This window comes from Vitis vinifera, chromosome 1, assembly GCF_030704535.1.
Source record: "Vitis vinifera cultivar Pinot Noir 40024 chromosome 1, ASM3070453v1".
NCBI lineage: Eukaryota > Viridiplantae > Streptophyta > Magnoliopsida > Vitales > Vitaceae > Vitis > Vitis vinifera.
The window spans coordinates 1,474,438-1,498,541 of record NC_081805.1 but is presented as its reverse complement, the minus strand read 5'-3'; the positions used below and the strand labels follow the sequence as shown (position 1 = coordinate 1,498,541).

Below are 24,104 nucleotides of genomic sequence, written 5' to 3'. Positions count from 1 at the left end.
TTTTATATAGTTATATATCATAACCGTCCATTTCCCGCGCTTTTTCATTTTATAATTATTTTTATTTAATTTTTAAAAAATATCCTATTGTGTATTTTCCTCTCTTTTTTCCTTTTTTTTCATCTCCTTTTTTGGGGCCTACTGTCTTAGTTATGAACTTCTGATGAATTACAATTTTTAAATATAACAATATTTTCATGGAAAGGATAATTTTCCTAATTATAAAATTAATTTTTTATTAGTACAATATATAGTTATGCTTTTAAACTTATTATTAAAACAATCTTTTTGATGTCATTATTATTATTATTATTTTAAATTAAGCTGAAAGTACATTTTGAGAAAGAAATTTTTTAAAAATAATTTTCATTTTTTCTATTAACATGTTTTTATTTCAAAATATAATTTAACATATTTTTTTTTGAAAAAAAAAATTGAAAAGATGAAGGATGCGGAAGAAAGGGGTCATTTCCAACCATTGTTTTAAAAATGAATCCCAAATTTATATTTTAATAATCGTTTGAACCAACATTCTAAATCATGACTAAAGAACAAGCTCTTATACTTGGCCTTTTCCAACACTTGTATCTTTCAACTTTTCAGGATTGTGTCCACACACCTTATTTCAAGAGTTGGAATCTGCAAAAGAAGAATGCATATGGGCTACCTTTGGCCTACACAAAGACCCAAAAGTTCTCTTATGAAAAATTATAGTTATTTTGCAAAGGATTTCAAGTTTGAGCCCAACTGGGGTTGGGGCAATGAGGATGATCCAACAGTGTTTGACTGTATTTCTGAGAGGAGAATTAAGGCATGTGAAGCAGGGGAATCTGTCCCCAATTGAACAGGTCCCCATATGGCAATATGCCCCTCTATACAAAATCATATACATTCCATAATATAAGTATTCTTTTAAGCATGCTTAGTTTCTGCTCTTACTCATCCTAAAAATACACTCTGTTTGGTCAAAATCACCAAAAAGTTTAAATGACTCAAGTTTAAAGGTCCATCTATGGCACTGAATGATGATTTTTTCGAAAGAAATGCACTCATACGTGCCAAAGAGACTTCCTTCTCTTACCCTCACATGCATTAGGTGCCTGGCCTTGCTAGCTACTTCACCCGAGGATGTCTAAAAAGGTGTTTGTTTTTTTGGTTTTTTGCTAAAAATAATTTGTTTTCAGAATTTAGGTTATTTGTTTTTCTACTTTTTCATGACTTATTATAAATTTATTACTAAATAGAAAAAGCTAAAATATGTAGCTTTTTCTAAATAGAAAAAATAACATATTGGTTTTTCTTTACTTTTTAATACTTAATAGAAATAAAATAATCCAAAAACAAATAACCTAATATTTAACACTATTAAGTAATAAGATTCTATTTAGAATTAAGTAAAAAAACAAACACCACCTAAGTCTTCTTTCTAATAAGGATTTTTGCAACCTATCATGTGAAGACATCGTAGGCGAATTACCTGCTTCCTCAAACGAAGGCCAAAGAGGACTCTTTCAATGAATGCAAATTTCCAAGATCGGAGATTCTGAAGGAAAGAGAGGAGCAGGGGCTGGGTGTCTCATTTCTTTTCGATAGCATATTAAAAAGACACCATCAATCAGATGTGCCATATATGCATTTTTAAGTCCCATTATTTGTACCCTAATTATATTTGTTTGTACCTTTATATCTTGGTCTCATTTAATTTTATTCTCATTAAACAACCTAGATCTCAATATACATATCTAACGATCTAAATCTAGACTTCAATAGGTACCACTACGGCACCATAACATTTTCTGATGTATATAGATCGACCCTAAATAAACAAAAAACCTACCCCTTTAACCTGGATCACCTAAATACCAGGGAAGCTCAAACTCAGAACTGTAGTCAAAGCACACTATCACTGAGTTACCCCCTAGAGGGCTTATTGATACTGCATGTCTAGAGCTCATTAAACGTTCAGCATTTTCTAATTAAAATCCTTACAAAACTAGCTATTCTACCTAGAAAGGCCAAAACCCCATGAGTTAGATTGAAACTGTGGAAGGGATAACAGAGGACCAGAGTGAATGCTGAAAATACTGTCATATAGGAAAGATCGAGATGGGAGTGAAAGGAAAAGAGAAGATGGAACTTCTACTTCTATCCAAAGACAAATTTATGATCACAAGAAAGATCCACAACAGCTGCCTAGACTTGCTCTTATACAACAGTTTACATTTAAATATGATCTACTACCTCATCTCTAACTACAAAATCTGTAAATAAACTTCCTACAATGCTAAATGAATGAGCATCTGAAGAAACTTGAGTCCTGAAAAGATGAATTTAGCTGTAGAGTTTCAGTTCTCAGGATCAGTCAAGTCAGTGGGGCTTTCTAAGTCACCCATGTTTGCAGAAGCAAACGACTCGGAACTTTCTACTGATGAAAGGGAAGACGGACTGTCATCAGAATCAGAGGCCATCTCATCATGCATAATCATGTGTTCGTCAATGAGGTGTTCATCAATGATGTGTTCATCATCAGTGTCTGAAGCGTCTGACATAAGCTTGTGTATTGCTCCTTTGGCAGTTTCCACAAACCATTCATCCTCAGGGAGTGCACTGAGGAGAAACATAACAGTTTTAGTTGCAGGTGAGAATGTAAGAACTTTCAGAAAATGAAGGGGTGGTACCTTTGTGGGTCTATGCCTCTAGCAGAGAAGGTCCTAATGGCACGAGCAATTATGGCTGCTGCAATCTGGTGCACATGTCGTGATGAGTAACCAGCAAAACGTGCAATTTCAACGGTGAAGTGCATATCAAGAATCAACTGCCAAGACAACCAACAGCAGGATGACCATTTTAACATATGCAACAAGATGAAGATCCTAAACAAATGTAACATACCACTTGTGCTAATCAGGATGCTTTTACTAAGATATAGACACCATTGTGAAATCCTAGAAGAAAAAATATGGTCACAACTGCAAAACTTGGAAGAAAGAATTCCATAAAGACGGTATATATGATTATCATATATATATTAATAGTATGACACCTGTTGTTATAATTTTTTCGTAATAGGTGTATTCCTTTTTTAAAATAGAAATAGTTTGATTCTGACATTTTGGTTAATCATTGACATGGATGGGTCAAGTGTAAAATGAAAAAAAGAAAGATACTGTAAAATTTTGGCTAGTTTTACAAGTGCCCCAGTTAAATAATCAACAATATATATATATATATATATATATTCATTTCTTAAAATCTTGTAATTCTCTATATAGTCCAATAATTGATCCTAAACATCCCCCATGAGATCCATCAAGAGTCTGTATTATCACAACCTTCCCTGGTAGAGGGAAAGATAATCGAGTTTTTGACTGATATTAAACAAATGAAAGAAGGAAAACTATGTATAGGGCGTAAAAGAATGGATAACCAACACAGACATCAGATGTTCCAGAGTTTCATATCATAAAGAAGGATTTTAAGAAAGGCCTAGAAGGGTACAATTACCTGCCGCAACCCGATTGGCCGAAGGGGAGCTGACTCATCCTCAAATACACCCCAGAATTCCTGTTCATCAGACAACCATATTACCACTGTCTCTGTTAGCCTGGCAAGCAAAATTTTCTGTATTTTCTCCTTTCCAAGTAATACATCTCCAGCCACAGTTGCTAACTGCTGCAGCTTCACAAATAACATCTGCAGTCATAGCACAGAATCTCATTATGAGTACCTGAAAAGAAAATTCATAAGAAACTATATTGATGCTGCTCGGCAGAACACAGGAAACCTGGCAACAATCATATAGATAGGATCAGATGCCAGTATCCCTGGGCTTGAAAAAGGAAATCATGCCTCCAAAATAAAACAAAATCTGTGAGCATGGACCTTCACAAAATATGTTGCAATGTATATTTTAAGTGAAAAACAAGTTTAAGTGAAATCCAGTATCAAGCAGCATTTTTTCTACGAGTCTACACTAGAATGAAAGAACACATTAAAATGCATATTATGCAATATCTTATATGCAATAAGCCAACACACTAGCTCCAAGCAGCCCAACAAATCACCATATTCACACAACTATATGCTGACATAAACAAATATTACATAACATTATATTCATTAAAAGAAATAATGGAGATGTATGAAAATGTCACATATATAATACAGGGAATATATCCTAAAATTAAAGGAGTATTTTCTTGATAATAAGATGATTCCTTTAAAAAACGAAGAGCCCTTAAATGAAAATAACAATAAGGATTAAACAGAAACAAGATTAATAAATGAGAACACATCCAAATATGGCATCTACAGACCCCAGAATAACACTTCAGCAATTACAGAAAAGGGACAACCTGGAAAGGCAGTGAAGGCAGTGGGCCAGAGTCCCAACTCAGGTCATCTCCTTTCCCATTTAAATAAATTTGTGCATTCAATTGTGTTTTCCCTTCCCTTGAATAGATAAAATTCAAAACATATTGTCGACAGAAGTGATCTCTAAGCTCATCCAATGAATGCTGAATATGGCGCCTCCATTCCTTAGATTCCATGGCACTTGCAGTATGCACAATGTTTTCAGTGGGTCCACTACCTGGTTCCTTGCATTCATTCTGTGTTCTCCATATAGCCATCGGTAATAGCTCTGCCACAGTAAATGCTATTCCCAAAAGTGCAAGCTGTTGTGCATCTGTTTCAGCCCTGAAGGGTATGTCCTCTTTCAGCTCTGTAAGATTATCATCTTCAGAGGGGCCAGGTAAGGCTTTAATTAGAACACCCACGTATTTAGCAAACAGCTGTGAAATTCTAGTTAATATGCTTCCTCCAAAGTGCAAAATGGTGAGTGGGGTTAGCTGTTCCACTATTTCCTGCAGAGAATATTGAACTTCAAGATTTTACAATGAATTGAATCAATTGATCATTGGTAGCGATGAACTACTTAACTAGCAGTCGACCAGTAGTCTACTATAAAACACTGCTTAGCAAGAATTTAGAGCGTTCCCTGTCATCGTATGTGCAAATTTTTGTGTCAAATATTACCATTATCTTTATGCATTTAAAGTATTTATGTATGCACATACAAACACATTTACAATCACATAACATATACATGTTAACATGTATGTACATAAATATGGGGTCATATATATATCTAAGCATATGCAATCATTTTGTACTCTATCGACTGCTTGAAGCTTAAATCATAGAACTTTCCAGCCCAGCACAAGTGGCATGGGTTCTTGTGCACCAATATGACTTAACTGGCAATCTTAGATTCAAAACATACTTCCATATATTCAAAATAATCATATCCACATAGGAGAGCACATTTGCATGAGAGTGTGTGTGTGTGTGTGTGTGTGCGCACACACACATCCATGTATGCATATCTAGGTACCTATATATCTGTGTGTTTGCCTGTGTACAAGTGTACTTTTTTGTTTATGGATGGGTAGCAGGTCCATATAGGTACATACATACTAGTGAGAGTGCAAGACAAATTTTACTAGCATAGCAATTTCCAACTAGAGCCACCAATCTGCCTAAAATTAACAAGAACAGGTTGGTATTTTATGAACCCAATGGAATCTTTTTGGGTTCAACCCAAGACCAATCCAAATTTACACAGGTTAGGTCCAGACTTGGCTTTTCCAACCACCCAAACTTCAATAGAATTAGTTAATTATAACCGATTAATTTTAAATTGTTTAAATAAATAATTAATATTATATTGCTATCTTCTATAATTTTGAAACTAAAGCTTTAATTTCAAAATATTTTAAAAAATTTCTAGCCGATTTGATACAATTTGAAAATGCAGGTCTGTGATGAGCATATTCTAACCTGAGCCAAGTCCTGTAATCCATGTCATGTTGCTAGCTTTACATTTCAGTTAAGATATTGTCAACACAAAGAATCCTTACAAAATGATTCAATGAGTTTGAATTTGCCCCAAAAAAAAAAATTGACACATCTTTCATAGATTAAAAAAAATGCATGCTTGGAGTAACAAAATTAAATCAAATGGTCTTAAGTCATCCAGTATGCTAATGCTTCCAGTGAAATCACTTATTTGGGGCCCATCAAACACTATATCTTGATTTTTCATTTGAAAACCATGTCTCAAAAGATAAGGTGCTTATGGTGGTTTCACTATTGAGATTCAAATTTACTGTTTAGTGATAGCTAAATCATAAAGAAAAGATTAGCTTACATTGACATTGTACATAAACCTGATTCCGCTGTCAATGAGCATGGTATCTGATGATGTTGCAAAAGCAGACAATGGAGATGCAAAGCAGGGTGACAATGGGAAGCTTTCATCAATTGCATCCAAGTCAAGAATCACTCTTCTAGCCCGTCTAAAATTTAACTCCAAAACTTCTTCAATATATGGCCGCAAGAGCACCATAAGCAACTTTGAGAGTTTCAGGCCTTGTGATTCCAACAGTGAGCAGTGGCTCAGACTAGCCTGAATGCAAATGCTAGCTGCACGTAGAGCAGAAATGGACTCTGAAGGGGGTGCATTCTCCTTCACTAGTCGTACAAAAGATTCAATTTCCCACTCTGCCCACTGAACAATTCTGTTGGTATAAGCGGGATCATCACCAAATATTGAACCTGATTCTTTTGTTGTCAATGAGATCAGAGAAAATACAAGCTTAGATAAGGTGGCTGAATATGTTTTGGGGCAGCTAGAACATGCAGGAAGAAAAGCCTCAATGCTCTTTTGGAGGCGTGAACCATATGATTTTAGAAGTAGCTGATGTGCCAAAGGACCTTTTCCCAGTTTTATCAAACCAGATAGAGCCTTCTTCAGTTCCAGGGTACCAACTAAAGGTTGTTCAGTGATCTCAACTAGCTGATCCTCAAGCATTGCCTTTCTTTTCAAGAAAGCAGACCTGTAAGAAGATGCTTCAGTAGGTGAAGTATCTCCCGAGCTTTTCAAGTCTGGAGAATTTCTCTCTTCCGCATCTAAAGCCTCTATTGCTTCTTCCACTTTATGTTCAGCCAAGAGAACATCAATTTTCTCCAAGAATATTGTCTTGGCATCAACTATGTTATTTGGAAAAGGATCTTGAAGTTCACCAATTTGAGGATCTTGTTGAGCTTCATGAATATCACCATTAGCTTTGTTCCACTCTTCCAATTCACGGCACACACCACTCATCAAATCCTGCACAAGAATCCCTTGTGCAGAAATATGCTTTTGCAGCTCAATTAACTCATGCTCCATTTCAACAACTTCATCAGATATCCTACCATTATAATATAATCAATAGTATAGACATATGGATCAGAATCATTAATTAATGAACCAAATAACTGAAATTCAAGTGATCTATAACTGGAATTAAAGAAGCAAAAGGCAATTATAAGCATAGCATTGGGAGGGAAAAAGTTTGAAAATTCATTAATAATTGGAAATGTAGAGCTGCAATGACAAGTTATAAATCATAGATAAGTCTCATTGATCAAGACATGCATTTTTTTCTCGCACAAGCAAATGAATTTGAGCTCAGGCCTGGGCCAATATGGAATGTAAGTATTCAATTCCTCAAAAGATATCTCATACTGGAAGTCTCCTATCCAGGGTAGAAGCAGCTTCAAGGAAGTTATGACTTCTAATGACTGCTAGATAATTTCTATCTTCTTTCAAATTGCTGCTATATAATTTCAAGGAATAGCAAGAAAGGCAAAGGTGAGAACTTAGTTAAATTTTTAACAGGTGAAATTGCTAGAAGATATCAAACAAGAAATTAATGTCCCTTGGTTTGATAAGGTACAAGCAACAAGTGCTATTCCATGATGTTGCCCAAGAAGAAAAAGGGAAATCATCTAATACTCACTAAAACCGTTTCATATAATTCAGCATGAACATAAAAACTATGCATTTTGTTACCTCAGGAAAGCCAAGTACTTAGTACGCATATTCCCACGTAAGTTTTCCACCGCATCCTTCAAAACTAAGAGCTCACAACAAAGCTTTCTGATTCCCTACACAAACAAAATTTTATTTATAATAAATGGAAATGTAACTATCTCCCATAACACAACAAAACATAATTAAAAACTGTTACAACAATTCCTGGAAGGGCATAAAAGTAAACAAAATTATGATATGCCGGGGTGATGCAGGTGTGCTTTAACCAAGGAGATTGACAAGTTATCAAGGCCAATCTTTGATTGCTTGTTGAAGATTTTAGCTAACATTACTGACCTCAAAGCCGAGCTCATGGAGATATGTCTATCTATTACGGAGGTTGCTGCTATAGCAAGAATAAAGAATGTGGAATTTAGATGGGCAAATGAGGTTAGGATTTTTCTCTTTGTAGAAAAATCAAGCAACATACTCTAAGTACTGTAAGGGACCTTTGTTTTCCTCCTTGATTGTATCCCCTTTTCCATTATTGAAGTGAGTTCTACGTTTCTATCATTTCCAACAATGCCACCCATAGGGCCATAAACAAATCCCTCACATAGATTGAACTCAAAGTGGTGCAAACTCTTACAAAGACAGCCCATTAAAGATACGCAGATAAATGCAGGAACAACGAAACCCAGATAGGAAAACAGAAAAATGTTCCATTTACCGAACTTTAAACAGAGCACTTAGGTATTTCACACTCCAAGACCAAGAAATTTTGGGGAAAACACTTTCGATTGCGGAGAAAAGAGAGGATTTTTTGTTTTTTTTTCAAATGCTTTTCCTTGTTGTCCCCCCACTTTCTCCGCAAACAAAGACGGGCCGGAAAAGGGAGGACCCTATGGAAGTGGGATTGAAAAGTGGGTCAAAAATTTCTCCCATTTTCCTAGCGATTTTCTCCTGAACCAGACATGGGGAAAAGGGAATACCTTTTCGGTATTGGACTGATAGATGGAGTCAATCTTGGATTGGGGAGTGATGCCATCATTGATTGGGTAGTCCAAATCGTCTTCTTCTTCACTGCTCTCCATCTCTCTCTCTATGTTCTGTTTCACCTGTGCCGTCACTTGTTCTTGAGTTATACTTCTGTTGACTCTTTAAGTTCTCAACTCTCTCTCTCTCTCTCTCTACTTATTGTCAGACCATCAAATTTTGAAATCTGATTGTACTTACAGTTAACACTTTTCTCAAATCAATTGATCCAATCATCCTCCCTTCTCCCCTGCCCACCTCTTTAATATTTAAGCTGTTTCCCATTTGCCATAAGCAAAAGTATCAGGAAAAATAAAATAAAAATATGTATAAATAATATTTTTTTGTATATTTTAAAATTTTAAAAAATACAGCACATTCCAGAGAGTCTAGCCAAATTAATAAGTATTATCGCTAGATATTATTTTTTTATGTAATTAAATAATATTTTATACAACATTTTTAGTGATATAATGATTTAGTTTAAATTATTACATTAATTATATTTAATAAAATAATCTAATATTATAATATAAAACTAAAAATTATTTTACTAAAATAATTTAAAGACTTTATATAATTTAATAACTTAAAAAAATAATTTAATTTTTGAGAAAATATTTAAAAATATGACAGACTTTAGAACAAATTTAAGAAATATCCTCAAAATTTTAATTTTAAAAACTGTTTCCACAAATTGTATCAAACCAACCCTTAAGAACCTCCCATATGCTTAGTAAATAGTTTCTTATTTGTGCTTTAAGGACATGCAGAAGCAAATTAATACCCTCTTCAAAGAGAAAATATTGAGAGTTAACTTCCCCAATAAGCTGAAAAGAAGCTAACATTATTTGACTTTTGTAAAATTACATAATCACATCCTCAATCCAATCCAAATGGTGTCCAAAAATAATGACTTCATTAAATTTCAGTCTCTCATAATCCAACCCAAATGGGATCTAAAATTATAAGTAAAAAGCATTATAGAATTTAAGAAAAATAATCAATGTGATTCTTCCAACTAGTCCATTATACAGTGTCCTGAAATCTACTGAGCAGATGGCAATTTTTTCCAGTCATATCCAACACCAGATGATGTGATAAGATTAATAGTACATTGATTGCTAAGATTTTACTTTTTGAAATCAAAACCATAACACAAACAATTTGAAATGCTGCATGGGGTTAAACTAGAAGATACATTTCCCTTCCAGAAGAAAAAGAAAAAGAAAAAGAGATTAGCCATTTGTCTTCTCCTATTACACTCAGTACCCATCAGTTGTATCCGGCATCTGCTGAAGAAGTGTCCATATCGTTAAGACCCAGCTCCTCATTCTGCTCCCACGACCTCTCGTATTCCTCAACTGGAGATGGTGACAATACAGTATCATCACAACAAAGGAAGAGATTAGCCATTTGTCTTCTCCTATAACACTCAATACCCATCAGTTGTATGCGGCATCTGCTGAAGAAGTGTCCATATCATTAAGACCCAGCTCCTCATTCTGCTCCCATGACCTCTCGTATTCCTCAACTGGAGATGGTGACAATACAGTATTATCACAACAAAAGAAAAAATAGTAATAACTGGATACTAGAGTGAATGATGTTTTAATAGAGGCAATCTAATGCAGAACTGGTGGGAGAAACTGGGTACGAAAATAGCCAAATGGTGAAGGAACTGAGTGACCAAGTGGATGACCCTAATTCTTAAGTTTTATATGCTAAATGATTCGATGCTAAAATGATTTATATGAATTTCTGGATCATAATTGATGCAAGTGTCTGAAAACTGAATATGTTTTCGTCACATGGTTCAAAGTAAAACATCTTTCAAGGCGTTCTTAATGTGTATATTCTGGCCTTCCATGTTTACTGACATCTATCTTTGTTATAATCCAACAGATCACAGTTGTACCCTACCCATTCTACAAGATTATTTAGGATCAATCAAGTATAGAAGCAAGAAAACAAATTAACACCAAGCACCTCATTACAATTCTGACTTTTGAAAGCAAGAAAAGCATCCAAGTAACTTAAATTCCAAACTTGCTGGAATTCTTTGCCCTAAGAGGTAGTGTACAGAAGAAAATGTCAGAAAATTTTAGAACATGCCTAAAGCAGGCATCCAGTTGAATGGATGGCCAAGATAACTAGAAATGCCCAACTCTGGAGGGGTGGTGAAGCAGTGGAATCTAACATGAATGAAGGAGCATTCTGACCCTCCAGAGTGCCTGCCCTTTCTTATTTATATTTCAAATTTTTGCAATCACTGTATCATGAATGCAAAAGCCATCTACGAATGGCCTTTGTTTGGACAGTGGTGCAAAAACCTGAAATAAACAAATAAAATAAAATAATTCCTTATTCGGAGCACAGCTTTACCCACCCCTAGATACCTCAATGGTTTAAAAATTATCAGTCTTTTCATTAAAAATGAAGTACATTTCAAAATCAAACTTGCCTCAGACTGGCAGGAAGAGAACTTACACGTTAACTGATGGTCATCTTTGATATCATCAGTGGTTGGTGCAACAAAAGAATTTGCTAGTGCGTCATCAATGATTAAAGTCCAAGGCTCTTCCAGACTCAGAAGCTGCATAACATTAGAACTTGCATCATGAGAAAATGAAGATTTATGAAACAAAATAACCTCCATTTGTTAAAACCTAAAACCTCATTAAACTTGCATCAAGGGGAGACAAGGGGGGGAAAAAACCACCTCCATTTATCAATAAATGGTTTCCAAGTCCTCCATTTCAATCATCAATAGTTTAAACAATGACAAAGTATATCTTATAAAAAATTTTCAGATCCCCAAAAGCAATGGAAATCAAATTAGAAAAACACACAAAATAATTGTTTGAACCGGAAGGTTCTCACAGAACTTGATAAACAATGTGCCCGCACGCTGATTTTCAAATTGGGGCTATTGTCAAACAGTACCTTGCTTAGCCTCATTCTGAAATCTTGCCATTTGCTTCTTTTAGAATCATCGAGACTGTCCCCAAAAGTAAATCCGTGTACTCTCTCAAGGTCTACACAAGTAAATCAAAAAGGTTATGATTGATCGTTTTTCTTTGTGTTTGTATAATATGTCAAGACGATAAAATCCACTTACATGACCCAATTTTAAAATAGAATAAACTAAATACAGAATTGTGTTGTGTGCACCACTGCATGTCCAGGAATATGTTTGATGTGCAAAGGACTATCAACAATCAATATCTCATAAATTAATAGCCTCTAATAATTAAAAATTCTTTTGAGGAACCAACCTGGTTCAACAGTGGAACATTAAAAATTCTTCAACTTTAACAATAATAATACTTCATAAAATCTTTTGTATAATTAATCATTGAGCATACACATGAAATAAAATTTATTTATTACAAAAAAATGCACAATATTACAAAAAAAAAAAAAAAAACACTAATGCACATAAAAAAAAATGCACAATATTACAAAAGAACACAAATGCACATATAAGAAAATTTATAAAATGAACTACAACATGTACAGATTACATTCTTAAGCAGTCATACCAATCGGTTGGACTATCTCATCAAACATTTAAAAGAAATAGCTACTTAATGGAAATTAGTCAGTTCCACAAGACATTATCCATTTTTCCTTTTTCAGTCATGATCCAATGGACCTTAATCCATGATAAGGAGCCATACAGCCTAAATTAAAGCCTAAAATCAGGTGAACCTAATGACATGGGAAGAGGAAGAATGACCTTTCAACCAAGGACGCACAACTATGTGAATTTAGAATTCCTTCTCTTTTTTAGCCTTTTAGCCTTATATACATCATACATACTTTTAGGTGTATTTTTTTGGCTTTCTTAATACAATTGCATTTACTTATAAAAAAAAAAAGGTTTTGCCTCTCTTGAACTTGCTTTTGTTGGAGTCTATAAAACACAAGAAACCACTAGGAAAGATAGTTCACTGTCACATAAAGCTGCCCCTTAATAAATTCTTCTATCACTGAACAACACCAGCAGTTAAGGTACCCTCTCTAGGTCTTCTTTTGCTCTGTTTTCATACCCATGAACGATTGGGTTCCAAGCCCATATATACAGCCATGCCATAACCATGGCAACTTCCTTCTTTTGTTAAAAAGGAAAAAAGAAAAAGAAAATCTATTTCCTGTTCAAACTGCAAAAACTATTCTGCTGTTCTTCAGAAACTCCATGAATGTAATTTTATAAAAAATTTCGCTAATTCAACACCATGGCTGTTTTTGCTTTCTGTGTGCGTTTTGTCTAAAGCACACTAGTTCTATATTTCTCAACCAGGAGTTCTTTCAACCAGGTGCATGCCTCAGACTCAAGACCCTCACGTCACAATGTGCCTTGAGCCTTAAACAACAACGTATTTGAGAGTGTGGCAAAGGAAATTTTCATGTTTAGCATATGAAAAAAGGAATCAAAATGGAATGCAAAAGTGAAAAAACACTCACTTTCACAAATTTTTGTAATCAAGCCTTCAACAGTTGTAACAACTCCACCCAAAGTGCCACTAGCCAGCTCCAAGTCAAGCTCTGGGACACTCACACCTGCAGTATCTGACTGATATGTCCACATGGCTACTGTCAGATAATGCTACAATGCCTCATGAATAGTATAAGTTATGTGAGTACTGAACAACCATAAAAGAGAGAAACCAAAGAATATGGGTCTGTTTGTTAACTGTTCTAAAAAAATAGTTTTCTTTTTTTAAGAACAAAAAAACAGAAAAACATGTTTGACAATCTGGAAATAGGGAACAGTGTTCCACTCTTAAAAACATAAAATAAGGCCTTGTTTGGCAACTATTTTTGAAAACAATTTTGTGTTCTTCAGAATAATAAAATAGAAAAACACCTTTAGCAATCAAAAAAAGAAAATAAATTTCAGTTTTTTAAAAATAAAAAAATAGTGTTTCCTGATAACATCTTTTAGTTGCTTTCAATTGTTTTCACTGGTTCTTTGAAAGCTATTTTAAAAAATAATTATACAAATAAGGAGAATGATTAAAAATAAAGTACTATACATAAAAGTTATTTTTAAGGCTTTAAGCATATTTAAAAACATAGAAAACAAGTAAAGAATATTTCAAGTTTCCAAACATACTTTTGTTCTACAAAACTTTAGAGAATAATTTTCAAAAACTGTTTTCAGAACTATTTTTGAAAACACTTCCCAAACAAAGCTTAAAATATTTTCCGAGAACATATTTTAGTTGTTTTCACTTGTTTTCGGAGAGGTCTCTGCTTCAAAACCAACTACCTCTAGCTTTTTATCATTCAATACAGGACAAAAGTACATGCATTTCTTTTATAGGTAAACTAGAATACACATAAAAGATGTCAAGCAAAGAGCAGAGGGTGCACCCCAAGTACACAGGAGGAAAACAAAGGATGCAACAAGAGTACATGCATTATGATAGTGTTAGACTGAAAATTTATTAACTACTATTGAAATTTCCCTCCCACTGGACGAACCAAATTAAAATTGCTTATAGGATGTAAATTAATAAAATTGGTATATTCTCACAAGCCACTGCTGCATGCAAGGTTTAAAAAAGGAAAATAGAAAAGAAATTAGAACAAAATTATAATATGAGGTCACTATTGCAGACCAACGCCAGGTGAAAAACAAGTGAACAAAGGCAGGTTTTGATTGCATTGCACATACAAGAAGTTTTAAAAGAATAATAACAAACCTTTATTACATCACGGCTTAGATCATTAACATTCTTCACACAAACAGTAATTTTCTTTCCTTTAACAGGAATTCGACCACCAGGCTTCAACTGCACAGAGAGGGAGAGATTTATAAGCATATGATATAGAGTAGGGAGCTAGGCTCTAAGCTTGGATTTCAGGGGTCTTTTTTTTGGATAGGTTTCAGGCTTCTTATATTGTTAGCTAGGCAATCATGAGATTGGGGGATTTTGAGCTTCTAACAAACATAGAAGCAAAGAAGGATTCAGGTCATAGAAGGGTTCATCGGTTTTGGGTTTTTGATTCTTTTTCTTGAAGAAACCCCATCCTTCTGATTGCTATTTTGCAATTCCACTTTTCAATTAATAAAATAATTTTGTTTACTATGAGCACAAAATGACAAACCTCGGAATTTCGGTAGCCACAACCATCACAAGATGAAGCCATAACAATTACTTCTTGGAAATATGGAATGTCTGCAAGTAAGTTGATTAGTTATCACTAGAGACAGCATTAAAGAAAGTTTCTTATTTGCCACATTAAATTCCATGCTAACAAGATTAAAAATATGGATTTGTACTTCTTAAATCCTTTTTCAATATAATTCATTGTTGTTTCCTACAAAAAAAAAAAAAAAAAAGATTAAAAAAAATGTATGATTAATAAAGAGAGTACTGGCCAAGGTTTTTTTTCCCCCTCAAATAGGGGATAAGAATTCTAGCTTAATTTTGATCAAAAAAAGAGGAGGAAACTAGTTTTTTTTTTTTCAATATCAAAACAAACCTCTGCAAACTATCAAGAAAGTTAAAGAAGGTAACTAATTTAACCATTCATGTCAATCTGTTTAAACATGACATGCTGCAACATCTCAAGGGAGATGGAAAAAAGCTAAGAAGTATACTGGTGACAAACATTCGGGTCTCGCATCTTGCAGCACAAGCTCCACATGTTGATGGGAAAGTCATTACCTGTCACACAAAAACAGAACACAACAGGTGTAATACATGAAGTCATAAGGAAATGGAGAAAGCATGTAACCTTTGTTAACTGAAAACAACTGTCATACCTCTTCTGGTGTAGAATATCGAAACAAATTTTCAGCAATCTCTGCACTATTAACCTGAGCAATAGCTCGATGGCCGGCTGCGGCTCCAATTGATCCATGTGGTTCTCTTTTCATTTGATCAGATGTATTCTTTACTTCTTTTATTGACTCCTCATCACAAGACTCTCCCAACTGTGATGAGTCAACAAGGTAGCCCAATGATGCTTGTTGCTCAGGGCTTCGCTTGTAGAACTTGATAGTTAATGATGGATCCGGAGATGGAGCAAACCTATTTCCAATTTAATCAAATCCTCTTTAGACTATAATCAAGCAAAATCAGGTTAAAAATTAATTTGAAAGAAGGAAAATGACTTCAATATTTACAAAAGAAGGAGAAACTTATACACACATAACAAGTAATTAACACTGCAAGCAAGAGAAGGTTGATTTGTCTTTCTCAGCTAAGAGAATCACAAAAAAGAGAGAAAACCTTAAAGCTCTTGTCGAATTTTCTGCTTTAGAGGAATGCTTAAGTATTCAGTAAACTAAATAACACTCTATCTCAACCATATACCTAAAAGGGACAGCACAAGTTAAAAGGCAAAAGTTTCCCTTCCAATTAAAAAAAAAAAAAAATGCTCTTACGGGTTCTCAATGAAGCTGTTGCCAGCAGGATCATCCAGGTTGAAGGTGAAAGATGAATCTCCTGTTGCACAAGGCTTCAATTTTAACAAAAACTGATCTATTGCTTCCGCAGTCTGAGAATCCACTTTCTGAGAAACCATATAAGATAGATTATATAGGTGCTGAGAAAGAAAACATTTGATATCAAATAGAAACATACATTCAAATCTAGAAGTGCACCTTGCGTTCTTCCTGAAGGGCCTGTAAATCATCCACGGCTTTTGTCAATATTCCTTCCACCTAAAAATTGGAAACAGATTTAAGATAGCATAAAGAAAGGACAAAAAATCTGTAGAAACACATAATTCTGCAAGAAGCACAGAAACTGTGATCTAGAAGATAAAAACAATTGTTAGATAACGAATTTCTAGCTCATCCTTCTTGTACTTTTAAATTGATTTCATCAAGCAGTTTCTTTCAATTAAAATAAATACAAGAGATATGGATCACCAAGTTGTATGGTCGAAATAGTTATGAGAGGTTTATGGCTGCTCAAGGTGTTGGTAAATCAAGCATGATGTACTAGCATTCTTAAAGACTAATACTGGTACTCTTGAACTCAGAGACCACATTGGCACTATATCTATTACTTGAGAAGTCAGTTACAGTTCAATTATTGAAAAAAAAATAAAATCAAGAAGTGCAATAGGGAAATAACCCTGCATAAAATCCAGGTGATGAATGAGTAAAGAATATTAACCAAAGCAGCCAGAAGTGGGAGCATCCATCCACAAAAGGCAGCTAGTTAGAGTTCAACCAGTGAAGAAAAAAATCGAACTATGAGTAGGGTGCAAAAGAAATACTGTTGATAGACTTCCACACTGAGCCTCTGGAGGGATCTCAAAATCCAATTCAGGAATCTGCACATATATGCATAAAAGGCTGAGAGAAAATGAAGAACCATACTCATGACTAAAATTTAAAGGAGTTCCTTAGCAATATGACTTTGAATTCATTGTAGTAGAATAAAAGGCGAAGCAGGTAATCAATCTTGATTAAAAACACATGAACAACACCTGTAAGAATGAACATTTTTTTTCTAATCAGAAACAAAAGCATTTTCATTAACAAAGTAACATTGAGAAGGATGAGAAATTCTTACCTAATGACAAACCTGAACAAAACAAAAGGAAAAGAAAAAAGAATCAAGAGACATTAAAACATCTCAACATTACTCTTTTGACACTCTTGAACTACATATCGAAATTCAATCGAGTTAATAAAGTTGAGAGGAATGCCTTTGAAAGCTATAGTAGTAGATGCCCAAAATGATGAATAGAAATAGACTATGCCCCATAACATTTTCAATGTCCGCAAAGATCCTTCCATTTCTTTCCCGCTATACTATTTGAATCAAGTAAGATAAGCATTGTGCTATAGATCTTTGCCCCTATCCATGCTCCCCAACCCCCAAAAGAAATGGTTAATATGTCACATACACTTCTAAAAGGAACCCAAACCAAGTTGGCCAGTCTTAAAAACTTATACCACAACTCTATAGTCATTGAACAGTCCAAAAAAAGGTGATCTATCGATTCTCCATGGCTCATACATAGAGTGCAACAATCTGGACTAAGGGCTTTGAAAGGTCTTCTTACTTGAAGCACATCATTGGTATTAATTGGCTACTAACCAAGCAAAGGCCTTGACCTTTGATGGGCCTTTTGATTTCCAAATGAGATTAGAAGGAGACGAGAGCTGAAGTAGATTGATTTGATAAAGATAGGAAAAAAGATTTGACCAAAAATAAGCCAAAAGGTCAAAAGACCAAGCTCTCACATCTAGGGATTATGGTAGTGGGTTAATACTATTGAGAATGGACATGAGTCTTTCGAGATCCTTTATCTCTAAAACTAGTGAGGTTTCATTGAAAGTTAAAATTCTAAGAAAGAAGAAGAGAAAGTCCAAGGATAGATGGAAATAGAAGAATTTCAAACTGATGAAACCTGGTAAGTTTCGGAAATTGCAAAGCCAAAGGTTGATTCCCCATCCACAAGTCTTCCCAAAAAATCCAACAGGACTTGACAAAATTATACAATGGGTTAGCAATCCTGAGAAAGCATTCTTTCAATGCAAAAAAATGTCCATAAAAATAGGACAAACCTGAGATCAAAATTCTGTAATGAAGCTCTTAACCCCAAACTAAAGCTAAGCAGTCCCTTCATTTTCATGTTCATGCTTATTTGCCTTGCTTTTGGGTTTTCCTTTTATTTCTTTTGGTCATTTGCGAACGATTCTTCAAATATATTTTATCTGCTTTTACCCAACATCTCACAGTCAGCAAATGGAACTATCATGTACTTGGCAAACAGCCTCCAACCAATGGGACTCTCAAAATTCCCAACTCTTATCCTGAATAAATACAAAGCATCAATAAGAAAGAAACCAAAATCCAATTTCAATTTATAAAATTCCCATCTTCAATTTTTAGTCCATTAGTTTAAAAAGAGGAATAGTAGCCACCTTTTAGTTAAAAGCTCTCTTTTCTATACTTCCCTTGAACATGGACCTTTTCCTATCTCCTTTTCAATATAATTTGTCAAAAGCAATGTTTTAAAAAGCTATTGAGGATTATGCCCCAAGACTTGCCTCAAGTCAACGATATGCAAATTAACCTTGAGGGTTGTAGCCTCAATATAGGGTCATCAAGGCTTAAGCCTCACTTCATTGTGACTTACAACCTTAAGTATAGCCCTAAGGCTATTAAGGCTTAAGCTTCAAATATGCAAAGGGTTTTAATTGATTTAGGGCCTTTATGGGCTTTTGATATGTACTTTATAAGAGGTTTAAACCTCTATATTCAATGGTTTGTGCTGTGGGCATAGATTTACAAGTTTTGTTATTGGGTCCATAACTAAGGTTAAGCCTTTTACAAAGTAAGAACTTAGTTAGCTAGAAAAAAATGATTGAGAAGAAAAAAATAAAGGAATTGTTGACCACTATAATGGCTGAGTACATATATAATTATTATCTTATTATTGATAAATAAAGGAAAAAGACCAGTGCAATTGGTCGATAAAGAAGTAGAATAGGTGGACATCAACATTGATGAGGAGGATAAAAAAGCAATTGGATATTATTATGATTCCTTAGAGGATCCTACTAGTGATAGTAACGGTAGTGCTTAAGATTATTTGATGAAGGCATGAGAGAGAGTTGGATTTTAAAATAAAGAAAGTGAAACTAAATTAGAAACTTTTTTTTTTTTTTATCAGAAACAAAATATTAATTGATAAGGATTTAAAAGTAAATGTAAAGAATGAAGAATCCTTCCCAAATAAACACACTCTAATCAAAAGAACATACAAACAAGACATACTTCAATATAGTACCACATGCCACTAAACAAAGAAAAAGTGACTCTACTCTTTATAGAGATCAATACATCTACAAAAAGAAATCAAAGCTTTTGCTCCACTTCCACACTTTGTCATTTTAACCCTTTTGATCGACACACAAAATTCCAATTAAGCTAAAAAACATTGAGAAGATTGCCTTTGAAAGTAATAATTGTTGAGGCCGAAAAGGAGGAATATAAATAAATTACCTCCCATATCAACTCTATAGTTCTCCACCTATCCACAAAATCCTTGAATTTCTTTCCCACCATACTTATCTAAATCAGAGTGAGGCAAGCAACTTGCTATAGAATTTTGCCTCTAACCATACTCCCTAAACCCTAAAATGAAATGGTCATCATGTCACTTATGCTCCTAGGAGGAACCCAATCTATCCTTGCTAGTCTAAATAGCCTACGCCATGGCCCCAAAGTCATCAAACAGTCCAAAAAAAATATGATCAATTAATTCTCCACTCTCCATACATACAATGAAACAATCAGAACAAAGGGCTTAGTAAGATCTTCTCACCTATAACAAGTCATTAGTATCACCCTATTAGCCACTAATCATGCAAAGGTCTTGACCTTAGATGAGATTTTTACAATTCCATATAAATTTAGCTAGAGAGAAATGAATAGGAGTTTATAGATTGAACCAAACTAAAAGGCAAGATTGCACTATAAATAAGCCTAAAAAAGACAATGACCAAACTCTCACGTTAAGGACAAATAGTGACAAGTGCCTGAGAGAGAAAGGACATAAATCTTTCAAGGTTGTTCTTTATTTTCAAATCAATAAGGTTACAACAAAAGTTAATGATCTAAGAAAAATGAAAAGAGATACCAAGGATAAATGAAATAGAAGTATTTCTAACTATCATGACTCTTGAAAGATTTGAAAATTGAGAGCATAGAAATTGATTCCCCCCCCAAACAAGTCTTACCAAAAACGAATCCTTGACTCATCACCCACCACAAAATGAGTATGTCTAGAGAAATCTTATAAAACCTATGCAATCGCCTTCTAAGGGCATTGATGTGTCCACCTAACTAGAACGTTGGCACCATAGCCATTGAAGCGTGTCCTATTCATACTCAATATTATCTTATGCCAAAGAACAACATTTTCCCTAGAAAACCTCCAAACCCACTTCTCTAAGTGGATTCTATTCCCTAATGAAATCTTCCCACCCTAAACCCCTTTCCATGTTAGGCTTGCACACTAGATTCCAACTAAGGAGATGATCTTTTTTTCCCTCCTCAAAACTTGAGCAAAGAAAATTCCTTTTATTTTCTCGATCTAGTAATCCGATCCTAGCTCATATTGATACTAGAAAAAAATGCTCATCTAAATTAATCTAAAGTCCTGAAATATGCCTAAAAACCATCAAGATTAGCTTAGGTTTTACAAATCTTCCATGCTAACTCTTGAAGAAAAGATGGTATCATCTACAAACTGCAAATGTGACACTCTACTTCTACTCCATCCTACTAGGAAACCTTCCAAGGTACCACTCTCATTTGTTTTCAACATTATCTTGCTTAAGACATTAGTTACAATGGTAAAGGAAAAAATGAAAAAGGATCTCTCCTTGTCTAAAATCTCAAGTTACCCCAAAATTTGTTAAAGACAAGAAACCCCTCAACCAAGACCTCCATCTAGTACTGAATCCCTTTCTTTCTAATGCTTGATCCAAAAAGCCTCAAAACACATGATCATAAGTCTTTTCAAAATAAATCTTAAAAACTGCACCATCCTCTTCTGACCATCTTTGTTGATCCACCATTTCATTGGCTATTGATACTACATCAAAACTTTTGTCTCTCGTCAACAAAATTAAAAATTACTAACAATGGCAAACAACTAATTTGATAATTATGAATTGTATGATTTCCTATTATTCAAATTTCATATGATTTTATTAGGTTTTTTTTTTGTTTTGATAAGTGATTTTATAGTACTTTTCATTTTTTAAACTCCTGTTTCCTTTTATTATTTCTTTTTGTTTAAGTTAAGGCTTATGCCTTGTTCCAACTTGAGGCTTATGTCTTGCCTCATTTAGGCAAAACACCTCAAGTCCACCTTTGGCCTTTTAAAACATTGGTCAAAAGGAATATTAGGCCTAAATTTCATCAACATGTACAATAGAGCCTAACCATAAAACGGTATTATACTAGAGATTTGGGATCTGGATTGCAATCTAGTACATGTCACGGTTTTGCTCCAGCAAGCCAAGTTTAGTGATGTTCAGAAGGAAAAATTTATCCCCTACTTTGTCATTGAAAAAACCCTAGCAACCATGAGTCCTTATGTAAAGGAAAACTGCTGAAGCACAGGAGCAATCAAACATAAATAGAAAATACTCGGTTCTGATGGTTTTGTACTCTTACAATTAATGGCAATCTACCAGGGGTACTGATGCAAGGAAGAAGGAAAGATCAGAATCCATGTAAACATTGGAATATGTCAGTTTATCACCTCACCTTCAGATTCTCAAGGAGGCACGGTCTCCTACGTTCTCATCAGTATCCTAAATTCTAACTCACTATGCCAGTGCTGGTTAGTTCATTTAATATGAAACTAAAAACAACAGGAATTAAAATTCCAATACAAGAAAAGAAGTTTTAAAACTTGTAACATATGATAACTGTTAAAAAAGCATGAGAACTCATTTTTCAAAGTAAGCAGGAAAAACTACAAAGTACCTTGATAGTGGCAGATTCTGATTTCACTACCTGTCGGTTGAGCATCTGTATTGCAGAAACCCATTAGTCTAACACTCATATCTAAATAAAACATATTGTTCTTCACCAGCTATGAAAAACAAATACACCACAGAAAGAGAGAGAGAGAAAAAAAAAAACTCAAAATAATTCACATGCACATTAGAGTAGAGGAAAACAAGCTCTTATGCAAAAAAAGCTCAATAAAAAGAAAAATGCAAGTCTGCTCCATGATGAAAATTAAACAGAACCAATGAAAGAAAGATGAGTTTTCAAGAGCTTCTTGTGTAAAAGACTAGAAACAAATAAAGTTACTTGCACAAAAGAAAAAGCACTGAGGGGCAATAAAATAAGGGAATGCTTATTGATTAAGTGTCATTGAGAAGAGATGAGCAAATGTGAATTAAAGATTCCAACAGTGGGTGAAGAAGGACAACAATAACAAAGATGGTTAACAATAAGAAAGGCAGGGATAGGGGAGAGAGCAAGAGAGAGAGAACCAAGTTAATTTACATATAAATGCATAGACACTCATAAACATCTCAAAGATCTTTATACAAATGAACATAACCGTGGAATAACATCTCATAGATATTTCATTCAAGCTGACACAACCTTCTGATCACCCGCTGAAAAATGCAGACTGTAAGAACACCCTCTGGGTTGTAATTCACCAGCAAACTGAACTTCATTGTTCCTGAGGGAAAAACAACAACAATAGATTAAATCTCTTATAAAAGGCCAAATTTCAATTGATCTATATAATTTGAAACCCTCACAGCCTTAATGAAAATTTTAGTTTACCTCTCACCACAATGTGGGCATTCAAAGGCTGACAACAATATCTGCAAAGAGAATTTCAGGACCAGAGAATAAAAACTAAACTTACTTCACAGCTTAAAGAAACACAGTCATAAAAGCCCAAAAGTGCGCTTCTTTTAGAAACCCTTGTACAGAAAATAAAAGAAAAAAAAAATCATAAGGAGGCAAATTGAGGGACGCACCTTTCTGAAGTGTGGAATTTCAGTAAACAAAAACCTTGTTGTTCCCTGTTAACAATAAACAAGTTGGGTTTCAGAAAAAACTAGCAAACAAGTCATCTTCTTTAGCATTTATCCACAACTTTTACAGACTGATACCAAAAAAGAAACTAAACAAATAATATACAGAGAGAATGAGAAAAAAGAAAGCACATACGTTTTGGGTGCAGCGCATGCAGAGGCTCTCAACCTGGTACAAAGGTGCATCTTCATTATCAGTCGAAATGGCTTCGACCACCGACCTCACATCCACCATTTGCTCTCCTGATTTTTCCATTCTGCTTCAATTTTGGACCAAAATCAACGAAACAATCAAGGAATCAAGCAAAAAGAAAAATAAATAAACAAAGGTTGCTTTCTGGAACACCCCAGAGGAACCAAGGCTGGGACCCGGGTTAGGGTTTTGGAGTTGGCCCGAATTCTTTTCAACTCGATCCGATACCCATCTACCCAACCCGAGTCTTCTCAACCGAGACCGCTCCCCATAAAAAGACACCCATCAATATAAAATCTTAATAAAAAAAACCTAACGGCTAGGAAAATTATATTTTCTAATTGTAATATGGGTTACAAAACTAAGTTTTTTTTTTTCAATATTTATAGAAATTTTCACTTTTATTTCATACATTTTAAAATAAAATTATATATATATATATATAT

General features: G+C 34.4%; 2 protein-coding genes across 3 annotated transcripts; both read right to left on the bottom strand.

Annotated features, from left to right (window-relative positions):
- Nucleotides 1-2,113: 2,113 nt before the first annotated feature.
- LOC100249093 (exocyst complex component EXO84C) lies at nucleotides 2,114-9,196 on the bottom strand. Its single transcript, XM_002277054.4, has 7 exons — nucleotides 8,854-9,196; nucleotides 7,901-7,995; nucleotides 6,212-7,256; nucleotides 4,356-4,865; nucleotides 3,505-3,693; nucleotides 2,679-2,815; nucleotides 2,114-2,607 (listed from the first exon to the last, which is right to left on the bottom strand). The coding sequence occupies exons 1-7, from the start codon at nucleotides 8,953-8,955 to the stop codon at nucleotides 2,346-2,348; spliced, it is 2,340 nt and encodes a 779-aa protein (XP_002277090.1). The 5' UTR covers nucleotides 8,956-9,196; the 3' UTR covers nucleotides 2,114-2,345.
- A 689-nt stretch (nucleotides 9,197-9,885) lies between these two features.
- On the bottom strand, nucleotides 9,886-23,896 carry LOC100254202 (uncharacterized). 2 transcript variants are annotated; one of them, XM_002276969.4, is made up of 16 exons: nucleotides 23,602-23,896; nucleotides 23,409-23,453; nucleotides 23,209-23,249; nucleotides 23,020-23,101; nucleotides 22,387-22,431; nucleotides 17,144-17,200; nucleotides 16,521-16,580; nucleotides 16,302-16,429; nucleotides 15,678-15,945; nucleotides 15,513-15,579; nucleotides 15,017-15,087; nucleotides 14,611-14,700; nucleotides 13,367-13,475; nucleotides 11,843-11,934; nucleotides 11,387-11,492; nucleotides 9,886-10,430 (listed from the first exon to the last, which is right to left on the bottom strand). In XM_002276969.4, exons 1-16 carry the CDS (start codon nucleotides 23,719-23,721, stop codon nucleotides 10,342-10,344), a joined length of 1,470 nt encoding a protein of 489 aa, XP_002277005.1. In that variant the 5' UTR covers nucleotides 23,722-23,896; the 3' UTR covers nucleotides 9,886-10,341. The 2 variants fall into 2 exon arrangements, with proteins under 2 accessions (XP_002277005.1, XP_059593622.1); XM_059737639.1 differs by having other exon boundaries at nucleotides 9,886-11,492.
- Between the last annotated feature and the right edge of the window lie 208 nt (nucleotides 23,897-24,104).

Excerpts from the sequence above, each read along its gene's own strand:
- LOC100249093 (XM_002277054.4), bottom strand. The coding sequence starts at position 8,955 with ATGGAGAGCAGTGAAGAAGAAGACGATTTGGACTACCCAATCAATGAT. Across the intron at positions 4,866-6,211 it reads GGTTTATGTACAATGTCAAT|GAAATAGTGGAACAGCTAAC; the intron begins GTAAGCTAATCT and ends TATTCTCTGCAG. Across the intron at positions 3,694-4,355 it reads TGCCTTCACTGCCTTTCCAG|ATGTTATTTGTGAAGCTGCA; the intron begins GTTGTCCCTTTT and ends CTATGACTGCAG.
- LOC100254202 (XM_059737639.1), bottom strand. The coding sequence starts at position 23,721 with ATGGAAAAATCAGGAGAGCAAATGGTGGATGTGAGGTCGGTGGTCGAA. Across the intron at positions 17,201-22,386 it reads CAGAATCTGCCACTATCAAG|ATTCCTGAATTGGATTTTGA; the intron begins GTACTTTGTAGT and ends ATATATGTGCAG. Across the intron at positions 16,430-16,520 it reads CCCTTCAGGAAGAACGCAAG|AAAGTGGATTCTCAGACTGC; the intron begins GTGCACTTCTAG and ends ATGGTTTCTCAG.